At 47.3% G+C, this 25,645-nt stretch overlaps 1 protein-coding gene across 1 annotated transcript in view; it reads right to left on the bottom strand.

Annotated features, from left to right (window-relative positions):
• The window catches only part of ACVR2B (activin A receptor type 2B), a 100,286-nt gene extending 83,226 nt beyond the window's left edge, over window positions 1–17,060 (bottom strand). The window contains exon 1 of the mRNA XM_084201958.1: window positions 16,598–17,060. Coding sequence (XP_084058084.1) covers window positions 16,598–16,649 — 52 coding nt within the window. The 5' untranslated portion in view covers window positions 16,650–17,060. The remainder of the gene's footprint in view (window positions 1–16,597) is intronic.
• Window positions 17,061–25,645: the final 8,585 nt, after the last annotated feature.

The raw sequence follows: 25,645 nt of genomic DNA, 5'->3' as shown, positions 1-25,645 counted from the left end.
GCTCCATTTGTCAATGTTAAGTCATGTGGTATCAAGATCCGGAGGCAGAAGAGGACAAACAAAAAATAATGGAAGCACTGACAGGCTGCCTTGTCTCTCTTCCTGCAAATCTTCCCGTTGCTCCACTCCTTCCTCTCTAAATCGTGTTAATGCTCCATCTTCCCCTTCCTTCTCTTCCCTGGGAACTGGACCCTCTAAAGCTCCAAAACTGTGATAACCCAAACAAAACCACCCAAACAAAAACACAAACAAAAACTAACACTTCCTCCACCCCCGCAAAAAACCCTAACAAACAAAAAAAAAAAGAAAAACATCCTTCACAGAACTATTCCTTTTATACCTTATCTTTTTAAACAAACTTTGTATGCCACTAAACCCAAGTATTATTTTAAACACTTATTTTCTGGTGCTAGATCAGCTCTGACAAGAGAAAGGAACTGCTGCTTTTCCTTTTCAGATTCATCTGTGGTAAATAAATAGCAGAAAGCCAGTGAAACAAGCTATGAGGGTTCTCTTGCTTTGTTTTGGTTTTGGAGCTTTTTTTTAAGTGCCATTGAAGAAGAAACACCTAAACAAAACCATTACATTCATGGTGCTGACCACAATGCTTTAGGCCCATGAAACCTCAATAAATATTTTTACAATGAAGCCTGCAAGAAGAGATAATACTTCAGACATTTATAGGACTTTTATTTCTCTATAAATGTATCATGAAAGTTGAAAACGCTGAATTATTATTTCTATTTTAACTTTGAAAAAAAATAGGGAAGAAAGGAAGAAAGATGCCAGAATATTTTACTAAGAGGAGGCTTTTGTGGAAGACCTCTCTCAGGAGCTCCCATCAACTCATTCTTGCTGCTTCTTTGAAGCCACATCAACAACAATAATTTAATTTACAGTCCAGATAAAAGACATTTCCAAAGACACAAGGGGCATTCCCAGCTTAACTCAGTCCAGCTACCTGCTGCCTGTTTGGGATCTAACTCCTGACAGCTCATCCTCCACCAAACAAGAGCTGCAGGAGATAATGGTGTCCCAGATACCCAGGGGATGGGGGAGGGATGAGTGCCACACAAGAGGACCCTGCAATGTCTATAAATTGCAGCCAAAAAGGATCTAATCACATCAGGCACTGAAAAAAAAAACAAACCCAAAACATGGCAAATGTGATCCTGCTGGGAAGAGGAGAAGAGCCCAGGACAGGGGATGCTCCAGCCAGAGGGTTTGCTCCAGCTCCCCTCCAAGGCTCTTAGAAAAACAAGGAAGGGGAAAAGAAAAAAGCAAAAAGCATTGCAAGCATCCACTTGCAAAAATCTACTTAGGAGATGATAGATAGATAGATAGATAGATAGATAGATAGATAGATAGACAGACAGACAGATAGATAGATAGATAGATAGATAAAAAGCTTTTGTCAGACATGGTTTTAAGGAGAATAGACCAATTGCAAGTCCTCACCAGAATCCCAATAGGAGAGCCAGAAGATCCCCAAATGGTTTGGGATGAAAGGAACCTTATAGATCATCTCATTCCAATCCCCTGCCATGGCAGGGACACCTTCCATGATCCCAGGTTGCTCCAAGCCCTGTCCAACCTGGCCTTGGACACTCCCAGGGATGGGGCAGCCACAGCTGCTCTGGCAATGGAGAGGATTACAGTGGGGAAAAAGGGAAGGGACAGGTTTCTCCAGTTCTAGGTAGGCTCCTCCAGCTGTGAGGAGCTACAGGCACTTGGGGAGGGGAAGGGAAAGAGTTCATTGCAAACACAGAAGGATTGACAGGACCCTCACAGCAGGATGATCTCTCCAGTGATGGAGATGCTGCAAGAGGGTCCCTGCCCACAGCCCCCATCACTCCTCTCCTCTACTGAACTGTGAAGATTCACTTTAGGACACCCTTCCCTGCAAACTGCAGATAAAAATCTGTAAAGATATCTGATCTGTACCAGGGTCTGGCTTTCCTGCCCAGCACTGCTGATGAGCTCAGCAGCAGTGTCCATAAAAATACCCTGGCAAAATCCCTGCACACACACAGGCAAAAAAAATCTCAGGCTCAGCTGCTTTTGTTCTGGAAAGCGAGGAAACAATTACTGAAGCTGGAACAGACAACTTGTTGTAAAGAGAAAGAGAGGTGGAGAGGACACAAACAAAAAGCAAAGCAACCCAAATAATGAGAGAAGGAGGCAAGCTGCACGAGAAGTGATAAAAGAAAAAGGTCAATAAAGACTCACAAACCAAGCTCATGTATCACTTGCTACTGGCCATGTTTCCCATTAGGAGAAACGTCTGTAAACACTGCATCTGAGCACTGGGCAAACCAGGATGGACACAGGTATGAAAAGGAGGTGACCAACATGAGGCAGGGACAAGTCCAACACCTTAAAGGAGGTGCCTGATCCTGCAGCACCAAGAGAGCTGCTGGCAACAGGGTGGTACCATAAAACAACAAAAACATTCTTTGTTTGAAGAAAGCCAGCAATGACAGGCAAACACTGCCTCTGTCCAACTGACAAGAGCCAACCTGTCCCTGCAGATATGGTGGCATCAGTTCCTGCCCTGTTCTTCCTTCCCAGGATTTCTCACTATCTCATGAGGAGCTGGATTTTTGCAGCTACATCCCTCAGGGTCATTTGGAAGATGTAAAACATTGCTTTTCATTTAAAGAAAAATATTTTACAGCCCTCAAGGAAGGGGAAAAGAAATACAGAAAAGCACAAAAACATGATTAACGTGCATTCTTGCACCTGAAACCCCAGAAAACAAAAACAACTTCATTATATTTGTTGCTGTCTGCTTTCAAGTCCCGATATCTAAAGCCAAGCCTGCAGGTTTTACTGGGAGGGAGAGAGGGAGGGAGGGAACAGAACAATGAACTCATCACTTCTACCATGCTGGAAACAATCTGCTCCTCGGACCTGTCTGTCCAGCGTGGTGATGGAAGGGGATGAGCAGCAGTATTTCACCCTCCCAGACCCATGGTCTACATCCATAATCAGCTCTCCAGTACCTCCACACGCTTCAGGAGAAGATCCAAGCAGATTTATAGGAGGCTGATTCTGGATTACTAGTCCCCAAGGAAATTTTCCTCCCAACACCCACAAGTCAGAGTTTGATTTATACCCAACCTATAATAGACTGTATTCCTTCGAGACAGCTCCTTGTCTTCAACCCCGCTGCCATTGCTGAAACAGGAGATTTGGCTTGGTTTAACAGTTGTGGAGTTTATAAATACCAAAAGCAGCATTCAATTTAGGCTGGAGACAGTTCAACTACCTTAGACCAACAGGATGCCACGCAGTAAGGGACAGTAATGAGATGATGACACATTCATAACCTAAAGTGTTCATTAAAAACTCACAGCCCGAGGAAGCTCACCCCTCCAGAGCAGAACCATTCAGTTCCCCTAATTACCCAAAGAGCAAATCTTTGCACCAACCAGGGAGTCCAGGGGAGAGCTCCTGAAGAGCACGTGGATCCATTAGGCAGGAACTGGGGAAGGAGCAGCCAGGGGGTTGCAAATGAGGCGGTGCACAGCCCATTCCTGGTGCCACTCAGCACCTCAGCATGCATCACACAGCCAGCAGCGTGAGCCTGGGAGCCCCTGGAAGCAGATTCGGGGGAAAATAGGACTCCTGAATAGAAGTTGCTAGATACCAAAATCCCTGGATAGAGGTTTCTCCATCTGCCAGCACAACACAGTCCCTTTTCCAGTTTTCACTTGTTTTTAAATTTTTTAAATGTGTTATCTGAGCAGAGCCACAGCACATACATGGACTGACTGCAAAACTACTCGGTGTTTGTCACATCATCCTTCCAAACAGAGGTGATGGAAGCCACCAAATTCTAGACTCTGCAAAACCTTGAGAAGGAAGCACAGATCTAACTATTATGGCTGTGCAAAGTCAGATCTAACTGCCAGTAACTGGGAAAGATCCATTTATCTATCCAACTAGAAAAATATCTGCTGGTTAAAGGAACAGCAGTCAAACAAAGAAATGGCAAGCGTTGGCTATGTTTTACAATGCACAAGTGAGAGCCACAAAAATACGTTCCTGGGAGTGCCAACATCCCAATGAAAACAAATCCCAGAACACAAAAAAAGGGATAAAAGCACAATACAAACCTCTTTCTTTCCCCTACAATTCTGCCCCGTGACCGTGTGCCACAGAAACAAATCTGGCTTGGGTAGAAGGCTTTTTTTCCCACCAAAAAAAAAAAACAATTAAACCTCTTTTGTTTGTGTTTAAAGCAAAAGTAATGCCAGCCACTAATAAATTTTGGTTTTGTGGAGTTTTATGGGTCTTTTTTTATTGTTTAGGAGCACAAACCAAACTGAGTGGTTGCTCTTTCCAGAATGCCTCCTCACGCATCTCAACACAAGATGAGGAGATTGAACACCCTGCTCTCATAACCCTGGTCACAATCAGAACCTTTCTGGGAAAGAGACACCTCAACAAGAGGACACCAGCAACTTTTCATCCCATTTCCTTTTTCAGACCCTTTTCCTTCATGGGGTTCATGGAGCAGGAAAAGAAAGGAAAGCCATAACGCGAATGCAGAAACAGAAGTACATTTAAGAAAAGAAAGCACCAAGATTGATTAGAGTGTTCCTCTGCTTTAATAAAGAGCCTAATGATGTCCAAATTATAGCAAAGCTCAATTGTGTAACCAAGGAGCCAAGATTTCATCCTTGATAAGGACATGGATTTCTGTCTCGCAGGAGAAGCCTGCAGTTCACTAACAAAGATGACCTTTAATATTATACCCTTCAAGGCCACAATTAGCTGGAGAAATACTGGACTAACTTGGCAACATGAGTTTTTATACACTGTGCTAATTTTTAGCAGAAACTTGCCAAGACCATTACCATCATCTAACAAGACAAAAAAAAAAAAAAATACAAATATAAACCCCACTGCTCTCCAGACCCAAATTACTTTCCACAATTCAATGCAGTTTTAATTAAGATGATTAAATTACAGCAAAAATTATTAAGATGATATCCCACAGCAAACCTCTAAAGGTATAACACCTTAATCCAGAAAAACCTGTCATGCACATATTCATGATAAAGTATTCATGAAAAGCTAGAATTTTACACATGAACCAATTCTACATCACTCAAACAATACCTTGGGAGATATTTGTCACAAGTAAAAAAACAGTGACATCCATCAACAGAGCACAGTTTTTCCGAGACTACACAGAAAGAAATCTACGCAGAAAAAAAATTGAAAAGGCTACAATTACTTTGACAATGTTTCTACAGCTCAGAGGAATTTGGGGGTTGAAATAAGTGGTTTCCTTCTCCTTCACAGGGCTCCCAAAATCAATTTTATGTATAATTCTTTTTTTATTTTCTTTTTTTTTATCAGAAGTCAGATAAGATAAGAAGTGCATGTGAAATCAGGTCACTGCAATAATCATGCACGTGGTGCATTTCCACTATTGCCTCTTAACTATGAGGTTTAAATGAATGAGCAAAGTCTCAGATCCATATTTCACCAGTAGAAATTATTAATATAAACATAGCACAGCTCAGGTTTTAACCTTACCATCCAACTGGGCCTACTCTCCTTTGGAGAGGGGTAAATGGTATTAAATCAACAGACAGCGTTCAAAAGGCATGGATTCCATTAAAACCTGGGAAAGGATCCTGTGATGGGAGCCCTGGACATCAGGGAGCTGCTTGTGGTGCTTCAGCAGTGGATAAATTCCAGCCTGTGATCTTCCAGGAATGGTAGCTTCAGCGTGCCTTTTAAAAAAGCTGTGCCACTGTGATGAAATGAAGTGACAAACCAGCAATTTCCAGGTGCAATCTTCTGGAAAGCCTCCATGGGGGCAGGTGACAGAAGATGGTGGGAGAGCTCTGCAAAGAGGAGGCTGTAACCCCAAATTGTGTCAAAAGTTGTGGCTGAATACACGAGGAGGTACCAGGCAAGGAAGCTTTGCCTCACTCTGGACCTCTCTGCCCCCAGGATTGATCCACACCGAGAGTTTTTGCAGAGTTAACTGCATCAGAATGATGCCACACAAAGTAGATCCATTCCCAAAGTGCAGATCCATTCCCAAAATGCTGCTACACTTTGCATCTGAGACCTCTTCGTGTCTCTTCTCTGAGACAAGAGACCTCTTAGCTCTCAGGATGGGTGGGGGAGTGGAAATCACGAAAAAGTAAAAGGAAAGAAGAAAAGAAATCTGCATATTGCATTTTGTGGCCCATACTAGGAAGCTACTAACACCTGAATCACACATGCAGGACACAAAACCCCTGGAAAGCTCACAAAGAACAAGTGCAATAGAAAAGCTTAATGATTTTGTTTTCTTTTTGGTTTGTTTAATTATTATAGCTCTGAATGGCCCAGTCACCAGGCAGTTGTAACAGAGCTGATGAGGGCTGAGCCCCAGCCCAGGTGACAGGCCAACTTTATATTTTCCTGAATTAGACGAAGAAAAGTATAAATCGAAAAAGATAAAATCCCAACATAAATCCCCCACCAAGGCTGCTATGAAATAACTCTTTTGTTTAATTATTATGAGTTGGATAGGCAAACACAGGATCCCGATGGACAGAGAGCAGCTGTTACCATAACAGAACGACATTCATCTTCCCTCCTCGGGACCCTGAAATCCTATCAACAATGCCTGTAAAACGACTCTCAGCTCCCCCCTCTCCCACTTTTTGCCTGTCTTTCATATCCAGACCTATTTTTAGCCAGCTTTATTTTGTTGTACCACGCTTCAAAGCTGTGCACGTTAGCTCGTTCAAAATCATTTCCCTGTACAAAAAGCTTTGGGGACCGCAGTGGGGTGCAGGATCAGGGCAGGTCCCTCGCCCAGGGTCTCCCCTTTCACCAGGATTCATTGAGAAGGAGCCCACAGACACAGTTACCCAGACAGATACACTTGCATCTCATTTACCTCTGAGGCTCACAGTTACCTTGGAGGGTTTCTTTTAGCTGATACATAATAAGCAGTCGATCCCCGCACGATTGCATGGGAAAGGAAATTTTACTGCCAATTAAGAAAAGAAAAAAAAAAAAAAGAAAGTTTCTCATGTTTGCTTTTAGCAACACTAACTCTGTCCCATTAGATGATAACAGGAGCCGTGTATCTAGAGGAAACTTTTTACAGCAATAAAAATTAGCTGTTAAAGGCTTCCATAGTTATCTAAGGCACAATATAAATGTTAAAATACCCTCCAGGAATGGGCACATGCAGCCAATCTCCAGCAAATGTGAACAGGCAGAGTGTCAGGGCATCAGGAGACAGCAGCCCTGGGGACAGCACATTCAGTGGCTGGGTGGTTTTTTCCTTTCCTTTTTTTGCTTTTTAGCATCCAGCAAAATCCAGGCTGAATGAGCTTTGTGCCACCAAGCTGTACCCAGGAGAGGAAACACCCAGGGACAGCAAGTGTGCTCATCAGAAGGCTCCATCAGGCACTGCTGGTCTTTATCACAGATCCAAAGAAGCCTGGAAATTGGGACTGGAGGGACACTGTGTTGTTTCAAACACTGTAAAAGGTGATTAAAACCTACACAGGAATTTCTTGCTATTGCTGAGCCCTTCCACAGGGCCCAGCTTAATGATTTCACTTTACAAAGATGCTCCAGGAGCTTGAGGAAGAGCCTATGGCAGTAAAACAACAGCTATCAGATCAAAACATTCATCTCCATGAGTTTGGGGTTGTTGGGGGGATTTTTTTAGCTTTTTCAGAGGTTTGCTTTTTTTGAGGGAAGGAAGCTGAGTTCTGTGTTTTGGTTTGGGGTTTTTTTAAAAACATTTGTCTTTGAAATATTTCAAAGGAAGGCCAGGAACAGGGATGAGACAGCTCAGTGGCAGGGCACACCCCATGGCAGCATCCCCACCTGAGCTTCCACTCAGAGGTGGCGATGCCATGGCTCCAGAATCCTCACCAGAGCTGGGCACTCAATTCCACACCACACCTGGCAGCAGCCAGTGCCAGCATCCCAGGAAGGCAGCCCCAAGCTTCAAAAAGCACCATCCTGCTTCAGGCTGTGCTAAGCTTTATCTGCATCCTAGGCTCCTTACATAAAAAGGAATTTCATGGCAGGCAACTGTTCCAGGTGTGTCAGCACCAGTGCCTATTGCCCCCCACAAAAACTCACTTTTTAAGAGCCAGCCAGCTGAGTGTTTTCCAGCACAACTGCAAAAGGTATTTGGAAAAATGCCTTACCCCAGGTGTAAGAATGTGCTTTCACAGAAGCTCTCCTATGAAACTAAAAGTGCCTGATAAGCTGTGGGTGCATGTGAAAGCCAAGGATTATGAGTTCAAACTTTTGTGCACCCAAGAGCTGCCCAATAGCTGCTGCTGGGCTGTAACTGGATACTCTCACCACAAAAACCCAAGGACAACTGAATTTCTCAGCCTGCAAATATACAGGGGAATTAGCATTCTTAACCCATTAATTACTCTCAGGAACTGAAGTGGCCAGACAAATCCCACTGTTCCAGTTGCCATACTGAGGGGAAATAAAACCCCAAACCATGAAAATTTGAGAGCTGGGAGCCTGGAGGTCACATTGCCATGGCTCAGTTGTCCCAAGAGTGAGGACAAAGCTACCACCAGGATAACCACAGATCTGGACTTTGCTGAGCAGCTGCATCCCAAGTCAACTGCACCTTCTCTCTGCTGAGCAAGGGACTCCTGGAAATCCGTGTGGCAATGCACAGGGCTGAAGCAAAGCCAATGCCTTCCCACATTTGAGTGCCTTGGCTCTTCCAAGACCAGTGCCACAGGCTCCTCACAACTTTCATATTGTAAAGCTCAGCTTGCTGCCTCAGAGAAAGGCCTGGGCATCAAGTGTGCAAAGCTCAAATTCCCTCTTTTCCCAGAAGAAGAAAGCACCAGTAGCAAACAGAGCAACTGGAGGGGGGAGTTTGCAGACAGCTCAGCCAAACTGCAGCAACAGCCACCAGCCCTCAGAAGCAATCCAGAGGCTGCAAAACATAGGAACAGCACTAAAAGGGCTTAAAACCCCTGCAACATTCTCATTTTCTGAAATACTTTTAAAAAGTCACAAAAAGGAGATGAGTTTTTGATTGAACTTCTCTTCACTTCAGACCCATGGTTGCATTCCTCCCTCCCCAGGAATTCAAAGCAGTCAGCAGAGGTAAATTATGTATAAGCAAAATATTCCTAAAAGCCAAATTTTAGAGGTTGCAGCCATTACACAAAGCGTTTTTAAATAGCTAAATGTCGAAGAAAAGAACAGTTAGTGACCTAGATTGACCATTTGATAGATCAGGCACAAATGGAGCTAACTTTATCCCTCTCATCCACTCAAAGGCTTATCATCTCACACCTTAGAGAAATAAATTAGGAAGAAGCATTGCATTAGCACTACTGGCACCACACAGAAAATTTCAAGTTCTGCTACCACCAAGAAAACAAGTTCTATAATGGGAAAAAGCTTTAAATAAGATAAATAAATAATTAAAAAAAAAAAAAAAAGCAGAGGCAGTCACAGCACCTAAGACCCTACAGTGTCAGCTACTATGGAATTTTTAAAATGACAGCCTTTGCTGCTGTGGTTTGGGAGTCATTCAGCACAGGTCTGGGATTTGGGGCTGGTCCAGAAAGTGCCAGACACACGCTTGTTTCCCCCAGGTTTTGTTTATTTCTCTATAAAACTGACAGCAATACATTCCATTTCCAGCTTTACTGGAGGAGGATTAACTCACCTCCTCTGCTCCCAGGAGCACCTTTTTCTTCTCCCTTTGTCACACAAAAGTACTTATTAGACATAAGAAGTCCAGTTCAAAATCCACATCTAAATTTGCCTGAGTATCCACTTCAGTAAAAATTAATGGAGCTGAGATTGTAAAGCACTGCATCTTTCCATGTGCTTTATTCTCTTTATTTAAAGAGGAGGCATTCATACACTATATATTACTGTGAGACTCAGGCAGGAGAAAAAAACCCAAAATGATACCTCTGGTTTAATAAAATTACCAGAACATTCTATTTTCCCCAGCAAATTTAATTCCAGGTGGACAAAAAAGGAAAATGAGGTGGTCAGAGCACCAGCCCTGGACCCAAGAGGATGGGGAGCAATGTCCTTGCCACTGACTTCAAGACCTCAGAGAAGTCACTCCCCCCAGGGAATAACTGGCAAATTTTTGTTATGCTCCCAGATTAAACACCCAGAGATACAAGTTTCACTCCTAGAAAACACTTCCAAAGGTTTATTTCAGCTCCTCAATACACCCCAAACCCACAATGAAGGCAAAAAGGGGCAGCCAGGGCTCTGCAATCCTCTGAGCAGAGCTCCCCGAAGTCCGAAACCGAATCTGGGGTGAAACGCACACCGAGGTGGAAATCGTGGAATTATTGATGAGAAACTCATCATTCACATGGGGCATTCACATCCTCCTCCACCAGGCACCAGCAGGATGCTCCTTCCTCTCTGCTTCTCTCTGCACACCTGTATGAGCCAGTCCCTGCTTGCAGGCTGCCCAACCTAAGAGAAAAGGATCTCTCCAAGACTAAAAATACAGCAACCACCTCCAGCACAATCAGAAGAAAATAAATTTTAAAATCTCATAAAGTGGACAGTGCACACACAGGTTTAAGCCAAATTTTATCCCATATAGAAACATTTCTTCATGCAGATTATTCTTTCAGTGCAGGTACAAAATATTGGGTGTGACCTTGGCTGAGCCACTTCGTGATGCAGCAGGGAGCACTTGCAGACAGAATTTTCTCTCTCTTGGCCCCTCTGCTCAGGGTTTTTGGGGCAGGGACCTTCTCTCTACACAAACAGCATTTTGCAGAAAGAGGAGCTGTATTTTTCTGAGGCACCTAGACACCAGCAACAGATTTTTTTTCTTAAGTAGCATGATGGACCAATGCCACATGCAATAACCTAATCAGAGTAAAAGATTCAAATACTGGCAAAATAAGAGGCACTTGTGTGCTGGAGGGAAGCATATTATTTTTTTTACAGTGTGCACTGACAATTGCTGGTCTTAACTTTTAGTTTGAATTGAAGCTATACCATAGTGAAGAAGGAAGATGACAGAGAGAAAAGGACATGAAACTGGTGAAAAAGACCAACAGTTATATTCAAATCTAAGCATAAAATGTGCTGGGTCTGCAAAACATAGGCAGAGTGTGTCAGAGTGTTTCATTTTTAATTTACTTCTTTGCCCCTCTGACTTCAGTGACTCCAAGAAACCTTACAAAGAAGACTGGCGGGGACTGATGTATATTTTTCTAATATACCTTAAAGGAACAAATGACTAATGACATCCAAAATTATTTCAGAATGAAGGAATAATGAAGAGAAGAGATTAGACATTAGTTGATCCTCAATGGTTAATGGAGGGGAAAGGGAAGGGGAAGAGTAGAGCTTATACTGGTGAATACTTCGGCCACAAACACCTCTCTTAAACACATCCAATTTCACTGATGTGAAAATCTCCACATGAAGGAACAGGCGAAAAAGAGCTTAAGTGGGAACAGGGTGCAGAATGCCAAGTGCTACACTGAATAATTCAGATCCAGGCAGTGCTATTGGCCAGGCAGGAAAATCACACTCCCCTGCTAGTTCTAAAATCAAAGGCCAAGGAGGGATAAAAGAGAAAGACAACACCTCTTTAAAGCAGAGATTACACTCCGTGGTTCCCATTTCCCAAGCTCCCACAACGTTTTGTTGCAGGGAGAGCGCTGGAGCGCGGGTGCTGCGGTGGTGCCAAGGCACAGCACCTCAGTGCCCACCCAGTGCCCACCCAGTGCCCACCTCAGTGCCCACCTCCCTGCCCACCCCAGTGCCCACCGAGGGTCCTGGGAAACTCAGCCACCTGCCTCGGTGACAAGGCTCGAAAATGCCATGCAAGAAAATGCCAATTCTGCAGCAGGCACCGACCAACCCTGACTTCCCCAGCTGCCTCCATGAGACTTTCTCACTGCACAAGCACTTCTCCAGTTGCCTGAGGGCACAACCCCATCAGGGCTTTCATTTGGGTGTAGATCACTGTTCAGCTCTAGAAGGTTCTCTCCCCTACCTGCACCCTTCCCAAATTTCAGCCACACTTCTCCAGTGCCAGCGGACAGGGCTGGACATGTGAATTTCCAAGGAGACATCAGAGCATCAGTGTCCTTCCTTGCCTGGGCCCTGCAGAGCCAGAAGCTGGGGGAGAGCAAGACACTTTCACAACTTTTAGACCGCTGTCCTGGGTGTGTTTGATAGAAAGGACATTTCTATTTACATTTCATGGGGCTTGAAGGGTCCTGTGCTCCTAAAATCCCATTTAATTCTGACTATTCTAGTGCAGCAACACAAAGTCAACTACTTTAACACTAAATTTTAGAAATGTTTCTAAAAGCAGGTCCTGGAACATGACAGCCAAAACACCTCCTGCTACAAGGCCCCAAAAATGGAGTAACTTTGGCTTCTAGTTATTTTATTTTAAAGGTGTCATGGCTTTCTAGGAACAGGCAACTTTGCCTTTGGGCAGAGCACACAAACACAGCCCTGACAGGTGCCCAGACTCAAAAAATCTCTGCCATACCCCTCCTTCACCCTTGATAAATAAAGATAAGCATCCCTTGATTCCTTTTACACCTGCAACACTTCTGCAGGAGGGCCCATCCCATGGAGAGCACAGCAGCAGGATTCCTGGGCCAATCCCATCATTCCATCACCAACATTTCCAAAGATGCTCTCTTCCATCTCAGCCTGTGCACTGGAGAAGCCAGGGAGCCCTCCTAGGCTGATCTGCAAACCAAGGAGTGCGTGCATGGGGAAGGGGGAGAACGGTGGGAGGGAAAGAGGAGAACAAAAACAACAACAAAACAGAAAAGAAAAGAAAAAAAAAAAGGCGGGGGGTGGGGGGGGAGGAAAAACCAGTGAGGTTGGCCTGCTTCTTTCTTCTCTATCATCTATTCAGTGTCAGCAGGGGAGGTCCACAACTGTTGCGTCACACGGAGCACAAAAAAGCCTGACAAGCGTGTTTTAGCTGATGGAGAGCAGAGTGGACAGGAGCTGCTGACAGCTCCGCGCGGGGACTGCGAGCCCTCGGCTCCAACTGGCGGCTCCTTCCCATCGCATCCAGCGAGCAGGAGCCGCACGGGCTGCTCAAAGGCACCAGCCATGGCACAAATTCCAGCCTGTAAATACTTTAGTTAACCCCCCAGCTCGGGTTAGACCCTCACTCTGGTGCAGGGATCCAGGATTTTTAATGCTGCTTGGTCCACAGGAGCCAGAGGAAGGATGCAGGAGATGCTTCGAAACGAAGAGGGGGGAGCTAAACCACAGGTTGTGCAGGACCTGGAGAGGTGTTTATAAATAATGTCACTAAAAATAATGCACTGATCGCTGGCATCTCTAACGCAGCATTTTCTTCTCCACAGAACTCTGACAGTGGTTATGTCAGTGGTATAATTATCTAGATTTGATAGCGGATTAAAAAAATATATATCCTAAACACCTGTTCAAGAGTTTTGTGCTTTTAAAGGCCATTGCCATTAACCTTGGGCCAAGCACTTCATTGTGTTTAATTAGCAAGCTAATGAAGCCAGTTTTATTCCCTTTCTCAAGCACAAGAGGATAAATACAAGACAGTGAAAGAGGAGACCAGATCCATTTGCAGCACAGTTCATTGCTGCATGGCATTACTTAAACTTGCACCGAAATAAAAGTAATGTAATGGCTTGGAAAACATGTTAGCAATGCATTCTGCAAGACAAATCCTTTTACACCTTCTGTATTTTCTCAAGCTCATCGATTAAAACATGATTTCTGAACATTTGGGCTGCAGAGAATTTGCAAACAAAGGGCTAAAAATAAACATAATGTTTTCCTCAATGAATCCTCAATATTCCAAAAAACTAAGCCTAACAGATTTATTTTATTTCTAAAGAACAGCAGCCCGTGCTTGCTTTGTTACATCCAGCCAAGGTAGGGATGAGAAGCATCAACAATGGAGGTTAAGTGATTTTCGAAAAGCCCACCACTTTCACAGAGTCCTAACATGTACACACACAAAAGGCATACTTCGAGCAAAGCCCAGTGCTCTGAATCCCAGCAACACATTCCAACTTTGGGTATCGCAGCTTGTTTTTCTTTTTTTTTTTTTTTTTAAACTGAACAGCTTTAGGAAAAACTGGACAATAAAGATCACGTTGATAAATAGTCATAAATATCACAAGAAAGGCAGAAAGGCTTTAAAAGAGAGGGAGGGATTTACAGAATGGCTAATGCACTGATTTAGTGATTCAAAAGGAAATTTACAAATAAACAGAATTATATTCATTTTCTGGGGTTTCTTTATTGCATTTTCAGGGGGAGTGAGGAAAAATTCAGGATAGGTATGCCCTGTCAGATTATCTTTTTCATAACATGATACATTTAAGAAGCTTTCAGCGTGGTTTGTTTTTTTTAAAAGCAATTGTCTTTCCCCCCCTCCAACTTAGATTTCAGCCACTCTGTGCACTCAGCCATAGGATCAGGTTAAATACCAAAACCAAACCAAACAAAAACCCAACGCCATACCCAAAAACAAAACAAACAAACAAACAAAAAAAAATCCGGAAGCCATCTCTTTTATTGAATCACCCGAGATAAAAGGATTCCAAGATATATGGAAAGAAAATACATTGACCATAAATCTCCTTTATGCACATAATAGAATTTTCCAGCCAGGAGAGCTGTTGTGATGATAGCGACGCCGAGCACCAGGAATGCTGCTGGCACACACACAACCCCCCCCGCTCCCCCCCCCGCCTGCTCCTTCCAAAATACCTGCTCTCCTCAGCACTGCTATGTAAATACAAACCCGCACAACCCCCTTCCCAACACATGGAAACAAAGCTGCGTACAAGTGTCCCAGCCATCAGATAAGAAAGCCCGAGCTGGCTTTGCTCGCTAAGAAATTAATTTATTTTTATTTTTAATTTATTGTCCGCTCCCTTTTTTATTGCCGCTCGCACGCACTTTCGGTGTGACTTAAAAAAAAAAATAAATAACGAAGCGCTGGCACCGCGGGTAATGGCAGAGGCAGGCGGTGGCAGCGCATATTTAATGGGCACTCGGAACAAAGGAAGCCCGGCTGCAGGAGCGCCCCGGGGCCGGCTCCGCGCCCGCTCCCCCCGCGGCCCCGCCGGGCAGCGCCTTCCCCGCGCCGGGGGACCCGGGCCCGGCCCCGCACACGAGGGGAACCCCCCCGGCCCCCACCGGCACAATGGGTGATGGCAAAGCCGCCGGGAACTCCCCGGCTGCCCATCGCGGAGCGGGCACGGCCGCAGCATCGCTGCCTCCCGCACCGTGCCCCCGGGAACCCCCCGGCCACGAACAGCCCCCTCCCGGCCCCGGACCCCTCCCGCGTCCGCACAGCCCCCGGCCGGGAGATGGAAGGGACGTAACAAGTCACTGCCCAGAGCCGGGGCGGGGGGCTCAGCCCCGAGGGGGTCGTGGTGACCAGGCAAGAGGGGAGAGGCAAAATTGCTGCCGCGCCGGTTTCTCCTAAGGAAAATGCGGCGATAATGAAAAAGAATAGGGGAAACAATAACAATAACAATAATACGAGGAATAATTAAAACAAGGAGGGAAAGTGGGGAGCGCGGGGATTTCCAGCGTGCCCGCGTTTTCAGGTGGTGGAGGCAGCACAGCGGTGCTGACTGCTCCCGCCCCACCGAGGGCTGCGGGATGGGGCACCCCATGGAGACCCCTCCCCGCCTCCCCAAGCACTGCCCGGTGTCCCCTCCAGCTGCCCCGGCCGTGCTCGGGCTTTGGGCGAACTTCCACCCGCGTCCCCCGGCGCGACGCGCACCCCGCAGGTTGGAGATGAAGTTTGTAGCCCATGTCCGTAAAATAAATGGGATGAAGAAGATACAAAATAAACACCCTCCTCCGCCGCAGAAGCCTCCTCCGGAGGGATGCTCCCCAGGCACCCCCCGCCGCACACACCCCCTTTTTCCCAACTTTCTCCCGACTCCCCGCGGAGCCAGGCAGCCCCAATAGGCTCGTTCCGTGCTAACCCTACGGGACCGCGGGGTCCCGGGGGGAAAAGGGGAACCGGGGGGTGCCCGTCGGGGTGCAGGGGGGTTCCCCCACACCCCCCCGAGTTACACAACCGCAGCCCGGCAGGAGCGGAGCGCACACATGGCCACTACCTGAGAGACCCCGCACCATGCCGGAGCGACCCCAGGTCTCCTCCCGGTGCTCCCAACTTGTCCCCCCCCCGCAACATCCTCGGCTTCTCCCCCACGCCCCCGCCCAGAAGTAAATGCCCATTTTTGCAAAGTTTCCTCGAGATCGCGCCGTGTTTACATTGCCATGAATTCCCACAGGCTGCCTGGAGGGAACAAAAAGCAGCACGGGAAAGCTCGTCCTGCGAGCAGGGAGAAAACGGAGAGGGAGGGAGAGGGAGTGAAAAGGAAAAAAAATATTATAATAATAATAACAATAAAGGAAATGAAGCCGATGCAGCGGTGGGGGGTTTCCCCAGCTCGGGTGCTCTGCTTCGGAGGGTGCTGGAGGGTGGCTGCAAATAACCGCACGGCCCATTCAATTCTGCATTTGGAGACGCGACCGAGAGCCCGAGCGGGAGGTAAACACGCCGAAAGGTTCTTACCTGCACAGAAAGTTCCCCAGAGCACGGCGAAAGTCAGCCACGAAGCAAACATAGTCCTTTACTTTTTTTTTTTTTTCCTCGCGTGCACCTCTACCCCAAGGGAAACAAAAATAAAAATAAAAAGATCGAGCGCGTGAAAAGAGGCGGGGGGAGAGAAGCGCGGCTCTGCCTTCCCTCTCGCTCTCAAAAAGAAAAAAAGAAGGAAAAAATCTTGGGGGTAGGGGGTGGGAAAAAAAGAAAAAAAAAAACAACAACAACAACAAGAAAATCGGATTTAATTCCTTCGCAGTTGCAAAATTTATCCAGTGGAGACGAACAGACCCGGACGGTTCGACCTGCTCCTGCCCGGCCCTACCGTTCGCTCCCAGCTTTCCAAGAGTTTCTTTCCCTGGGCTTTTGTGCTGGGAGCGCGGCGTGCACCACACACCGACTCCCCCTCCTCCTCCTCCTCCTCCTCCTCCTCCTCTTCCCCTTCCCCCTCCTCCTCCTCCCAACCCAGCCCCTCCGGCTCCCCCAGCAGCGAGGGGCGAGCGCGCACACGCACACGCCCCCCCCCCCCCCCCCCCGCGCGGTTCCCGCGCAATGCCCGCGCAGCCGCGCGCGGGTTGCGCGCTCCCCCCGTTCCCCCGCGCACACGCGCGCATCCCCCCCCCTTCCTCCTCCTCCTCCTCCTCTCCGCGCAACCCACGCGCGCTCCCCGCGCCGGCAGCGAGCGGGGCGGCGGCGGCGGCGGCAGCGGGACCGTGCGCGGTTTGTACGGACCCCGCATCGCGGGAGGCTGCGGAGCGGCAGGCAAGGGCCGGCGGAGGGGGCGCGGGGCGGCCGCGGGGTCCGGAGGAGGAGGAGGAGGAGGAGGAAGAGGCGGCGGGGGGCCGCGGCATCGCGGGGCTGCGCGGGGCGGCGGGCGCGGGGGCGCGGCGGGAGGTGCCATGTGCGGGATGGAGAGGAGGGAGAGGGAAATTAAAAAAAAACCCACAACGCTGAGGAGGAAGGAAAAGGGAGGATTGATGGGGTTTGGGGTTTTGTTGTTGTTGTTGTTTTGGGGTTTTGTTTTAATAATTAAAAAAAAAAAAAAAAGCTGAACCGCGTCCAAAATGGCTTCTAAAAAAAGGGAGAAGCCAGCGCGGAGCCAGCGGGGAAACCCGGATGTTGGATACAAAGAGGCTGGAGGGGGCGGTGCGGCGCGGGGGCTCCGCGGGCGCTGAGTGGGGAGCGGCGCTGCCCGTCACGGCCGCGCCCGCGGGGAGCCCCGGCTGGAGCGGGGCAGGAGGGTGGGGATGGGCAGGGTTAGGGGCAGGGGGCTGCGGAGGGTGTGTGTGGATATAGGGCAGGTTTAGGGGCAGGGGGAGTCCGTGGATATGGGCAGGTTTAGGGGCAGGGGGCTGCAGAGGGTGTGTGTGGATATGAGCGGGTTAGGGGCAGGGGGCTGCAGAGGGTGTGTGTGGATATGGGCAGATTTAGGGGCAGGGGGAGTCCGTGGATATAGGGCAGGTTTAGGGGCAGGGGGCTGTGGAGGGTGTGTGTGGATATAGGGCAGGTTTAGGGGCAGGGGGCTGCAGAGGGTGTGTGGATATGGGCAGGTTTAGGGGCAGGGGGCTATGGAGGGTGTGTGGATATGGGCAGGTTTAGGGGCAGGGGGCTGTGGAGGTTTAGGGGCATAAGGGGGCAGAGGAGATCAGTGCAGATATGGGCAGGTTTAGGAGCAGGGGGAGGGTGTGTGTGGATATGGGCAGGTTTAGGGGCTGGGGGCTGCAGAGGGTGTGTGTGGATATGGGCAGGTTTAGGGGCTGGGGGCTGTGGAGGGTATGTGGATATGGGCAGGTTTAGGGGCAAGGAGCTGCGGAGGAGAGATTTAGAGGCAGAGGGTAGGAGTGAAGATTTAGGGGCACAAAGAGGCAAAGAGGTGCATGTGGAGAGGGGCAGAAGGTGGGAATGCAGATTTAGGGGGCAGAAGGGTGTGTGTGGATAGGGGCAGGGCACTGCCGGGGGCGGGATTGGGAGAGGGTGTAGGGGCAGGAGCTGGAGGGAGAGGTTTAGGGGAAAAGTGTGCTGAGGGTGTGTATGGATAAGGGCAGGTTTAGGAACAGAGGGTTGTGGGGGGATGGAGGTTTAGGGGCAGAAGGTGGCTGAGGGGATGTGTACATGGCAGCAGTTTTAGGGGCAGGGCTGGAAGTGGAGATTTAGGGGCAGGAAACTGGGTGTGGAGATTTAGGGCCAGAATGTGGCAGGGAGTGTTTGTGGATAGGGGCAGGTTTGGGGGCATGGGGGTGGCAGGAAGAGATTATGGGGCAGGGAGTGGGGGAAATGCAAATAGGGCAGGGATTGGTGGAGTGGGCTGGTGGGAGAAATTTGGGGGCAGAAGGCTTGGGGGTGGAAAATTTAGGGACGGGAAGGTGGAGGATATGTGTGGTTAGGGGCAGGTTTGCAGAGAGGGTGCTGTGGGGCTTGGCAGTGTGGATAGAAGCAGGTTTTGGGGCAAGGGGCTGCAGGGGGGAGGTTCAGGAGAAGAGAAATTTAGGGGCAGGGAAAAAGGGAGGTTTAGGGGTAGGGGGGTGGTTGTAGGGGCAATGTATGGAGAGGAAGGTTTAGGGGAAGAGGGTGGTGGAAGGTGTGTGTCGATAGAGCAGGTTGTGGGGCAGGGATGGCTTAGGGGGTTTAGGGGCAGGGGTTGCAGGAAGTGCAAATAGGACATGGAATAGTGGAGGGAGCTGGGGAGTGAGATTTAGGGAAGTGGGTGGATCAGGCCAGGGGGTGGCAGAGAGTGTGTGTGGATAGGGACAGAGATTCAGGAGGAGGAGGCTGCTGGGGACAGGCTTAGGGGCAGGGGGTGGCAAGGCAGAAGGTTTAGGGACAGGGGATGGCTGGGGGCATTAGGAGCAGGGAGTGGGAGGAGTGTGAACGGGCAGGGGGTGGCAGAGGGGGTTGGGGGGGAGCTTTTAAGGGCAGGATGTGGCTGGGGGGATTTGGATCAGGCAGTGGTGGAGGGTAGGGCTGTGGATGGTGGGGTAGCACGGGGCAAAGCCATCTCATTTTCTTGGAAAAGTTCTCTGGCCCCTTGCCTTCCCAGTGGAGAGGGCAGCACAGCCCCCACCAGGGCAGGAATAAACAGTGTCCTTGTAGAAAAACAATCCTTCTCTTCCAGGCAGTGGGAATGTGTGCTCCCTGCTCATGTCCTGGAGCCCCCTGCACCCCAACAGCCCCTTGACCCCAGGATCCAGCAGGAGCAATGGCTCAGTGCCAGTGTTCAGGCTCCCCAGGGCAGAAGGGACACCTCAGCAGAATCCATTTTTAGGCCATTTCAGGGTCAATAAGGTTTTCTCCATTGCCAGGATTACAGGAATTGAATGCTCTCCACAATTTCATTTTAATTCTAACTAAATAATATGGCTGTAGGGAGCAGCAAAGGAATCTTAAGGGAAAGGAGGAGAAAGGGGGAGATGCTGAAGTCAGGTCATTCTCAAGACTTTGGGTCTGTGAGGTCCACTGACTCATCAGAGAGAGGAATGTGGCATGGATGGATGCTGTGCACAGCAGTGAATCCCAGGCCAGCTCCCTCAAATTCGTCTGATGGGGACTAAGGCTGAAAATATTCCTAAACTCATTTTCTTTTTCCTCTGGAGGGAGATAAGAGTAAACATGAATCATTCTTCTAAAAGTTTGAAAAGCATTTTGTTCCAAGAAGAAATATGTAATTTCTTTTCTTCTTCTTCTTACAGTAACAAGTTCACAGAAAACTTCAGGAGGCTTTTACAAAGGCTTGTAAGCACTTTGAAGCTGGAGACTGTTTTTATATACGTACAGCACTTGCGTAACAAGGTCTCGACAGTGAATGGGATTCCAGGGTGCAGTTGCAATAAAGTGATTAATAGTATCATTCATGGTATCATACCTCATTCATAGGTTTCCTGTAAGTTAAGAGGAATACATTGGCAGGAGCACAGTGGTTGTGACTTTAAACACGATACTCTTGGGGGGAAAAGTTACAGCTAACACATGCACTGAAGGGCAGTGCAATTAGTAAAGAGATGTAAAAGGCTCAGGAAAATATTTTTTAGAGCAAAAGCTCACAAAGATCAAGTTCTGAGCTAGTTCTGTGGCACAGAAATAGCAAGGTGGATATTGACACACAGCTGCTGAAACCAAGAACTGAAAATAAGATGTGTCTGTCAAAGTGATGGCTCAGGGGTGATCATTGTTTATTCAGAAACTCACAAGGAGGGTCTGGGTTTGTTGCTTCTTAATCTCTGCACAGCGAGGACTGGTTTTGTCACCAAAATGTTTGCCACCTGCTTGTGGCAAAAATCACTGAGAAGGCCAGGCAAAATGCAAAAGGGAATGGAAAGCAGTTGTCAAAGGAGAAGTAAATGTCCTAGCTGTGGGCTGCAGCAGCTCAGGATGCATTTGGAGCCTCAAGAAGAGTGACAAATAATGTGTCAATGTTTCCTATAAAGCTGCTTATTTCATTTGAAAGCAAATAATGAGTCAATATTTCTGTATATTTCATTTGGGCAATAAGTTGTTAAACAGCTACCACGTGGCTGAAGTATGGAGAAATACGTGGGGTGATAAAATATGACCCAGTGTTTCACTGTACCAGCATCCCCATGATCAGATTTAGCTGGGTCCAAGAAAACATCAGCCCTCGGGAGCAGGCGGGGTGAGTAACACGGGATCGCTGGGGCTGAGCGCTCCCTGGCCAGCCCTGCTCCTATTTTTGATCCGAGCTGTGCTATGAAAAGCTCCATTCCCCAGCACCTGAATGGCTGCTCGGCAGGCAGGGGCTCGGCAGCGCGTTCATCACGCGCCTGTCATCGCTTTTGAGGAAACGGGCCAGGGCGATTCGGATGTTGTCCTAAAGCCAGGCACAGCCTGGCCCTCCTGCAGCAGGGCAGCTCCTGCTGCAGGGCACAGGCAAGCTGATCCACCCACCACAGCTCAACCTCGGGGGATTTTTGCCCAGGGGTTTATGACACCCTGAAATTTAATTTATTAAACTCCCTCCCATCTTGTTTGCTGTGGTGTTTGTGAGGGTCCCCAGGACCAGGTGAGAGATGAGAATTTGACTCTGTGTTCTCAGAAGGTTGACTTATTATTTTATGATACTGTATTATATTTTTTAAAATAATATACTAAAACTGTACTAAACTATGGAGAAAGGATGCATCAGAAAGCTAGAAAAGAATGCTAATGAAAGCTTGTGACTGACTCCTCAGAGTCCAACACAGCTGATGGTGATTGGTCATTAATTAAAAACAATTCACATGTTTGGATAAACAATCGCCAGAGCAGCAAAATATGGAGAAGCTGGGGCTTCTCATCTTTCCAGGAGAAATCCTGGTGAAGGGATTTTTTCAGAAAACATCATGGTGACAGTTTGTGGCGTTTCACAGCGAGGTGTTTACTTGCCCAAAAAGCTAAAATGTTTTCTCCTCTTGCAACACAAAAGCCCAGGAGTGAGTGTTGTCACTGGAGATAATGTTACAGCCTTGGCAAGATGACACTTAAAAACTTCATCAGCCTTCCAAGAATTTCGGAAATAGTGGTGAATAAAGGCAGCAAGTGCTAAGAGCAGGCAGTGCTTACAAGAAGTGCCCTTACCAGCAGCGCTTGCAAGAGCTGTTTTTTTCATTTTCACTTATCATTAGAGCTGCACAGCCCAGACTGCTTTTAAATAATTATGCTTAACAGTTAAAAAACTCTCCCGTGCTAAAATAAATTTTAGCTGAGGTGGTTTATGCTTTGCAGCCTCATATGACACTCCATCTTTCTCGTGTGACTCCTGTAACAAGTCAAATTCATGTATTTTGATACGATGCACGTGATTAAGATACTTGGATCGCTTAAGCCTGCACAAAACTGCAGTGCTCGCATGTCATTTATCTTAAAATCCTATTGTAGCACTCATGAAGTGTAATTTCTTCAGTGAATGGAAATTTATACTGACAGAGGTGTTATAAAACATGGAAAATACTAGGAGGAGAGGACCCAGCATTTTCTTTATCTCTTCAAGTGTTCACTAACGGGGATTTATTTTTCAGCTCAGCGTTGGTTCATTGCAGGTTACAGAGCCCTGGTGCAATTAAAGGGACCCATTTCAAGACTTCTTAAGCAAAACTCACATTACTTGCAACAGGTGGGAGCTGTGTGCTGTGGCCTCAAGGCAGCAAACTGGTTCACAGGCTTCACTTTCCACATTGGTCCCTAAAGCTACTTGCAGAAAATCACCCAGCCTAAAGAAACTCCTGGGATCCCAGCCTCTACCTCCCCGTTTTAAAATGCATGGGTAAGAAAAACCAATTTATATTCATAACCTTGAGTAAATAAATTGTCACTTTAACTACACATTTTATTGTAATTAAGTGCTTCCCCGTAATAACCAACCCACACCATGGAGCTGTTTCTTAATATAACAGTAAGGCAAGTTTTCAGCTGTGAGCAGAATTAGGGAGCCTTTAAAAGCACAGACCAGTTGATACAGCAGGGTGATGTTGCACAGTTCTCAACATGTGGAGGAAAGGTGGGTTTGCTAAAGAGCTTTGTCCTTATTTTCAACAAATGCTGTTGCTGTGTGGTCAACAAAATCAAATCTCACTGGCCAAATTTCCCAGTAGGGTTTTTACCCAGTATCAGCCTGAGTAATATCCTCTGCTCCCAGTGGATTTGCCTAACTCCAAAGGGAACGCGACTGAGGCAGATTTAGACCTTCCCCAGCTTTCTAAGGACTCGCTGCTGTCACCTCTCCATAATGCAGCTACAATTAACTTTGCAGGAATTTCTATATTTGAAGCAGCTTGAAATCAGAGCCTGAACTTCCAGACGTGGATGCAGATAGTCTTTGCTACTGTCTGTGCGAGCCCTTGGGCTTCACGCTAAAAAAGCCCACCCTTGCTGACAAATCTGCCCTTTGCAGTCTGGCTTCAGTGCAGCTAGCAAAAATAGCAAGTGATACAGCAGACAGAATGGGCCCTAAACTGGATTTTTTGATAGCTTTTCTTAGCTCCAGACGAAAGAGCGAGGCATCAGATGTTGACAAATTAGCAGGGAATATACGGAGCAGAGGGATTTGTTACTGAAATGCCCACAATCCAGCAGTTTTGCTGTCCCCCAGAATCTGAACTTTTTTCCTTGGTTTTCAGCTCTGTTTTGATTAGAGTGTAAATACCAGCCTCTGGCACATGTCAGCTGGCATCAGAGCCACGTGCCAAAGCTTTGTTCAGGTCAGAGCTTTAGTGTCATTTTACTCATCCATGGATTTTGTTAGGACTTCTGGGGCATAGCTCATTATTTTTACCACTGTAACCAGCAGTTGTTGTATAATTACTCCTCTTTAAATCCAGAAGAGCTTGTCTGGCCTTTTGGGTGGGGAACTTAATTGCATGAAGGCTCTGGAGGATGGTTGATGCTGGATAGTGGCTGTGCTATTGGTGTGTTACCTGCCCCCAAAAAGGAGAATCCAGGCTCTAATCCATCCCCCCAAGTCATGCCAGCTTGCTGGGTACCACAGCACACCCACACTCAACTTGGAGACTCCTGTGCTCAGACAAGGAGGATAAGGGACACCACATGACTAATTCTGCAATGACAGCACATGTTTAATTGGTAAAGAACTGCATTTTCTATCCCTTTTTAACTCAGGTCACAGTGCCAAAGGACTGCCTGATGTTTGAGGTTACTTTCAGGTATTTTCTTCGTTGAGATGCGCTGTTCTTAAGGCTACTGTGCTTGCCAGCTTTGTCTTATGCCCTCAAGCACTACTCTGCCTTTTAGTGTTGAGAAACCAATATTCAAATTCCCCTGAAACAGAGCCTGTGCTGCTTTCACAGCTCACAGAGGGTCTTCCCTCAACCTCAGGTACAAAAGCTCTGGCTGCTCCACAGCCAGTGAAGAGGAGTCAGGAAAAGCACAGTTTAGGGATGGATGGATGGATGGATGGATGGATGGATGGATGGATGGATAGATAGATAGATAGATAGATAGATAGATAGATAGATAGATAGTCAGGAAAAGCACAGTTTAGGGATGGATGGATGGATGGATGGATGGATGGATGGATGGATAGATAGATAGATAGATAGATAGATAGATAGATAGATAGTCAGGAAAAGCACAGTTTAGATATAGACAGATAGATAGATAGATAGATAGATAGATAGATAGATAGATAGAGGCAAACTACAATCCTAAACTTTAGGCATCTCAGGCTTTTAAGCTCTCTGCCTTTACAAGATTCCTTGTAAAATACAAATAATAGCATTGATGAGGTGTAGCTCATAAAAAAGTAAATATTTCTAACTTCCTAGAGCATGTGTTGCAGCCAGTTGAAGTCAATGCAGGTCAAATTCAGTGGAAGGAAGGTATTTCTACCAGCTGATGGTACGTGACCATTGAAAGAGTTTACCAAGTGCCACGGCAGCAAAATTCCTTCTGTTTAAGACTGCCTGGTTGCCTGGCAGGAAAATGTGTTCTCAAATTGGTGTAGTAACACTGGAATCACTTCTTGGTGACAGCCCTATTGACTGACAGCCTCCAGTAATGGCAATCTATTAATCTCTTGCTCTGTGGCCATAAAGCATTCTGTCCTCCTTCCATTAATAGCCGAAGGTAAATAAATGCAGGTCCATCATTTTCCTGGCATTCTTGCTGTCTGCAAAGCCTCTGCATGAGAGGGACAAGCAGAAGGGCTAAAGAAAATGTCCCCATGGTTGGCAGGAGGCCAGCCAAGGTGTGACACTGCAGGTGTGGAGCTGCTGAGGTGCCCTGGTCGTTCCACTTTGCTGTGCACAGCAGCCCACGCTGCTGACACTGCCTGGGGCAGGGCAAGGAGTGAAACCTGCTCTGAGCTTGGAGAGTGTTTGGGCCAGGTCAGGGCAGCCTGAAGTGCTGCCTGCCTTTGGGTGGCTGCCAGCAGAACCTCTGGGGTTTTGCAGCACCTGAAAAAGAGCCTGAGAATACAGCAGCCCTTGAACCTGCAGAGTGAGGAGAGCCCTCGGACTTCCCCTCGACCTTTTCTGCTTAAGTCACCATCCCCTGTGAAAGAGGATAGGAGTT

The sequence above is a fragment of the Fringilla coelebs genome (assembly GCF_963513975.1).
Source record: "Fringilla coelebs genome assembly, chromosome: 1".
Taxonomy (NCBI): domain Eukaryota; kingdom Metazoa; phylum Chordata; class Aves; order Passeriformes; family Fringillidae; genus Fringilla; species Fringilla coelebs.
Note: the sequence above shows the minus strand (reverse complement) of the source record. Positions and strands in the feature narration are given on the sequence as shown.